This window comes from Pygoscelis adeliae, unplaced genomic scaffold (assembly GCF_000699105.1).
Source record: "Pygoscelis adeliae isolate BGI_AS28 unplaced genomic scaffold, ASM69910v1 Scaffold14, whole genome shotgun sequence".
NCBI lineage: Eukaryota > Metazoa > Chordata > Aves > Sphenisciformes > Spheniscidae > Pygoscelis > Pygoscelis adeliae.
Window position 1 is genome coordinate 15,094,731 of NW_008825109.1, and position 4,875 is coordinate 15,099,605.

Consider the following 4,875-nt stretch of genomic DNA (forward strand, 5'->3'; position numbering starts at 1 on the left):
TACTTAGTGGCATTTTTACAGCGACATGAACTATTCTTTCACAAGCCTACCGAAGGATAAAACATGGAGAGCAACGATTTCTAAAAAGTCACAAATTCAATTCACATTCCATTTTTTAAGTTTCCTTATAATACAATGTGTATTAATTTTATCTCTATGTAGACAGTATTAGTGGTGGAAAAAGACCCAAAATGTTTTTCTTCTGTTATACCTGTTTTACTCCTGAGAATATCTCCTGCTGTATCCATTATATTATTCTTCAGTGAAGGTTGAAAAGATATCCAGCCAACACCTACAGTTTTTGTTTCCTGTTACTAAATGAACCCTCATTTTTTCAGCATTTTAAAAAATAAACGTGATCTCCAGTCCTTTTGTTCATTTCACACATTAAATATTTATGTCAAAAAAAAAAAAAAAAGGTTACCAATGCTTAAAGAGGGGCTAGATCTCACCTTTTCAAAACATTTGAAGCACACTGTCTGGGAATTGTTTAGGGACAGGAGAGAAAAAGATGATATAATTTGTATGTGGTAGTGTGTGAAATGGCATTAATGTTCAAGCATGACTTTAATAAACTAGACATAATTAGCGTAAATGTGTTGAGTCCATTGATGTCCTGTAAACCTCTATCAGGTGAAGCATAATTAAATTTTCTTTTTACGTTTTTCTGATAGAGTTCTCGGTAATGAAACAGAACCCACATGGCATGAAAAGCTGTTTTATTTGTAAATATGTATGCACATATATTCTATGAATAGACTCTTAGTGTATAACTACATAAAAGCTTTTCTACCAAGTGTTGTTTATCACTGTTTTGGAATATCAGTGTTGTGTTGTGGGAAATCTAGCATGCTTTAAAAATCTGGCAGAATCAAAAAGGAAAGCAAAGTGAAAAATGACACTTGGTTGCTAGTTAAAACTGAAAGCTAGTAAATCTCTTCATCCTCCAATACTGAAAGGATAACACTGGTTCAAAAAGAACGAGAAAGGTGAATAACAAGTATACACGTTCTTCAAAAACCACATACAGTGAACTGCAGGAAGTAATTCTTCTCAAAAGAGTCCATTAATATTGACTAGTTATGGTGGGTTGACCTTGGCCAGCTTCCAGGCACCCATCCAGCCACTCTCACTTACCCTCCTCAATGGGATGGGGGAGAAAATGAGGTGAAAAAGCTCGTGGGTGGAGATAAAGGCAGGGAGATCACTCACCAATTACCAGCATGGGCAAAATGGATTTGAATTGGGGAAAATTAATTGGATTTATTGCCAGTTAAATAGAGTTGGATGGTGAAACAGAAAGACAAAATTAAAGCAACACCTCCCCCTCCTTTTTTGCAGGATCAACTTCACTCTTTCATTGCTGACTCCTCTACCTCCTCCACCCCAAGCAGTGCAGGAGAATGGGGAATGGGGGTTGTGGTCAGTCCGTAACAGTTCCAGCGTGGGTCCTTCCCACAGGCTGCAGCTGTTCAGGATAAATTTGCTCCAGCATCGGGTCTTCCACGGACTGCAATGTGTATATCTGCTCCACTGTGCTCTGTCCTGTGGCTGCAGGGGCATGTCTGCTCCAGTGCCTGGAGCACCTCCTCTCCTTCCACCTTCTCTCATCTTGGTGCTTGCAGGGCTGTTTCTTTCATATTTTTCTCATTCCTCTCTCTCACAGTTGCACAGTTACATCATTGACTGACTAATAGTGAATGAGCAAAGGAACAGGAGGAGGGAAGGAGAGCAAGCAAGCTGAGAAATGATTAAGCATAGTGCCGTAAAATGGGCACAAAGACAGTTGGTTAATCTGGATAGAGAGGGAAGAAGCATTTTCTTACTTATTTTTATTATAAATTGCTCAATTTATCTTTTTTCCATCTCTTTAATCTTTTTGACATTCTATGTAGGTATTCATGAATATTCCACTCATTTTGCAATAATTTATAAATTTAACTTACATTTGATGATTCCTCAGAGTAAGTAGGAAGTTATGGATGGAAAATCCAGACTGAATTCTAGGGAATGGCAATGTATTTTGGAGTGGGAAAAAAACAAATTTCTCAGCTGACATTTTACTTTTAAATTGACAAATGTTTTGCCAATGAGCATTCTTATGGTACAGAGAAAGTACCTAAATATTACTCATTTAAGTTAGCGTTCCTTGTGTTGTCTTGATTTTCTAACACCGCTTAATCTCTTACTTGCCTTTCTAGATCGATTTGCAGTATTAGCAAACAATAATCTCCAAATTCTTAATATCAATAAAAGTGATGAAGGAGTATACAGATGTGAAGGAAGAGTGGAAGCCAGAGGAGAAATTGACTTTCGGGACATAATTGTTATTGTGAATGGTAAGGAGTAAAAATTTTTGAATTGACTTCTTGCTTTACTTAATTATCATAACCTATTTTAAAATATATCACCTTCTAAAAAATCCTGATTAAACTGATTAATATAGTTGTCATGTCTGTTTAGTATTGTTTTCCTATAAATGTAATTGCTTAATATTTTTTTAAAAATCTACTACACTGTGTAAATAGAATTCATTGCATTTCGTAATATCAGTGTATATAAATATGTAAAAGCTGGATTATTGTTTTTAATCATTCACGGAACATTGACAACGCAAGACTTGAGTTTCAGATTATAATATATAGTAGTTCAGTTTACTCTGTATTTTTCAGTGTTTTGGCATTCACTGTTAAAAAAAACCCGCTTGGTTTTTCATAGTTATTCATCTTCACTGCATTGAACATATTTTATTAACTGTCCCAAAAGTCACAGATACATTTTATTAAGATTAACAGTATTACTTTTAGATTTTTAACATTTCATTTTTATGAGGAGTAAAATATATAATGAGTTATCTGAAATGTGGCGTTATACATTTTATCAGTTTATAATAAACTACTAAGAAGGAATATGAACGGATTAAGATAAGATGGAGCATTTAGCTCAACCTCTCTCTTAAATTCAGGGTTGACCTGTTGAAAAATAAATATCTCTTCATATATTGTCCAGAAAGGACACAGTTTCTACAGGGCATTTTTTAATCTATACATTCTGTTTAATGTCAGTTTTTCAATGAAACTCCTTCCATCGTGCCTATTAGGTTCAGAGTTTTAAATGCTTTGTCCTTGACTGGTCCTTCTCGGCAAACACCAGTTTACAGAAGTCATTATGTAAGTTGAATTCTCAGTTAATTTCAGGAGAAGAAACAGCTTCTGGCACAGGTATTTAATCCATATAGTCAAGCAGCAATATGAAGCATAATTCTTTAGATTGTTGTAGATAGCACACAGACAGTGGTAAGCAAATGGGTGATTATCCTACATATTGTGATGGAACAAACAAGTACATGTCCTATGCACTGTGAAGACGCCCAACAAATTGCTTTCTTCTCTGTGCATTGTGGTGCTGCATTACCTTGAGTCCTGGTTATGTATAGTTCCAACAGTGCATCCGATAACATTTAAAATGCTGAATGAGATTTGCTTCTGCTGCTACTTATGTACATGGATATGAACCTCCATTCTGAACATCTTTCACTTCTATCTGATATTTATATGCAGTTGAGCTGATAGCGAGCCTGTATTTAACCTAAAAAGTCAGATTGCAAACTATGGTCTGACTTCACATCCTTTATTGGTGGATTATATCCACAGATTTGGTTATTCATATGTTTATTATGACTCTAGACAAGAAAGCTAACACTCACTTACCTCTAGACTTCAGTTCACAGTGTTGGGAGGAGAAGGGGTTGCCAATTGAGCGATTCTGACACGGTTGCTCATGTAGAGTGGTATCAATTAAGAGCTATTTTCTGCTTCATTTATAGGAATAAATGACTTTTAGAATAATATTAAAAATCAGGAAGAAAGAAAAATTGTAGTGCTCTTTGGTGAAAAGGAAAACCTATGAATGAATCAGATTCAGAAAAGAAAAGAAAAAATAGGAAAAAAAGGAGCAATCTGTAGGCCAGTTAAAGCTATATGGATGTATTTCCACCATGTCTCCTTTTCAAAAAAATAAGCAATAATGCTTACATTGGATGATAATCAAAGCTTTGTATAAAAAGAAAAAGTTATCATGACAGTATTTGTATGTAGAAGCTATTCAAATTTAGATTTGAATAAACTCAAATTATAAGTTTATTTACTTATATTGCAATAGTGCCTACAGGATCTATAGAAAGATCTAAGATCTGTACAAACACATAGTAAGAACCACACAAGGTCTCCAAAGCTGGATAAAATGCAGCTAAACAACAAAGAAATAGGAATACTCACCCGAGAGTGCTGAGGGAGCTGGCGGAGGAGCTTGCAAAGCCACTCGCCATCATTTATCAGCAGTCCTGGTTAACGGGGGAGGTCCCGGACGACTGGAGGCTTGCCAATGTGATGCCCATCTACAAGAAGGGCCGGAAGGAGGTTCCGGGGAACTACAGGCCTGTCAGCCTGACCTCGGTGCCGGGGAATATTGTGGAGCAGTTCATCTTGAGGGCGCTCACAAGGCAGGTGTGGGACTACCAGGGGATCAGGCCCAGCCAGCACGGGTTCATGAGAGGCAAGTCCTGCTTGACCAACCTGATCTCCTTCTATGACCAGGTGACCCGCCTAGTGGATGAGGGAAAGGCTGTGGATGTGGTCTACCTGGACTTCAGTAAGGCCTTTGACACCATCTCCCACAGCATTCTCCTGGAGAAGCTGGTGGCTCACGGCTTAGACAGGTGTACCCCCTTTGCTGGGTAAAAAACTGTCTGGACGGCCGGGCCCAGAGAGTTGTGGTGAATGGAATTCAATCCAGTTGGCAGCCGGTCAAAAGCGGCGTTCCCCAGGGCTCAGTATTGGGGCCAGTTCTGTTCAATATCTTTATCAATGATCTGGA

At 37.5% G+C, this 4,875-nt stretch overlaps 1 protein-coding gene across 1 annotated transcript in view; it reads left to right on the forward strand.

Moving 5' to 3' along the window:
• The window catches only part of NCAM2 (neural cell adhesion molecule 2), a 156,073-nt gene that overhangs the window by 6,782 nt on the left and 144,416 nt on the right, over positions 1-4,875 (forward strand). Inside the window, exon 5 of the mRNA XM_009327895.1 lies at positions 2,202-2,339. Within this exon, the coding sequence (XP_009326170.1) occupies positions 2,202-2,339 (138 nt within the window). The remainder of the gene's footprint in view (positions 1-2,201; positions 2,340-4,875) is intronic.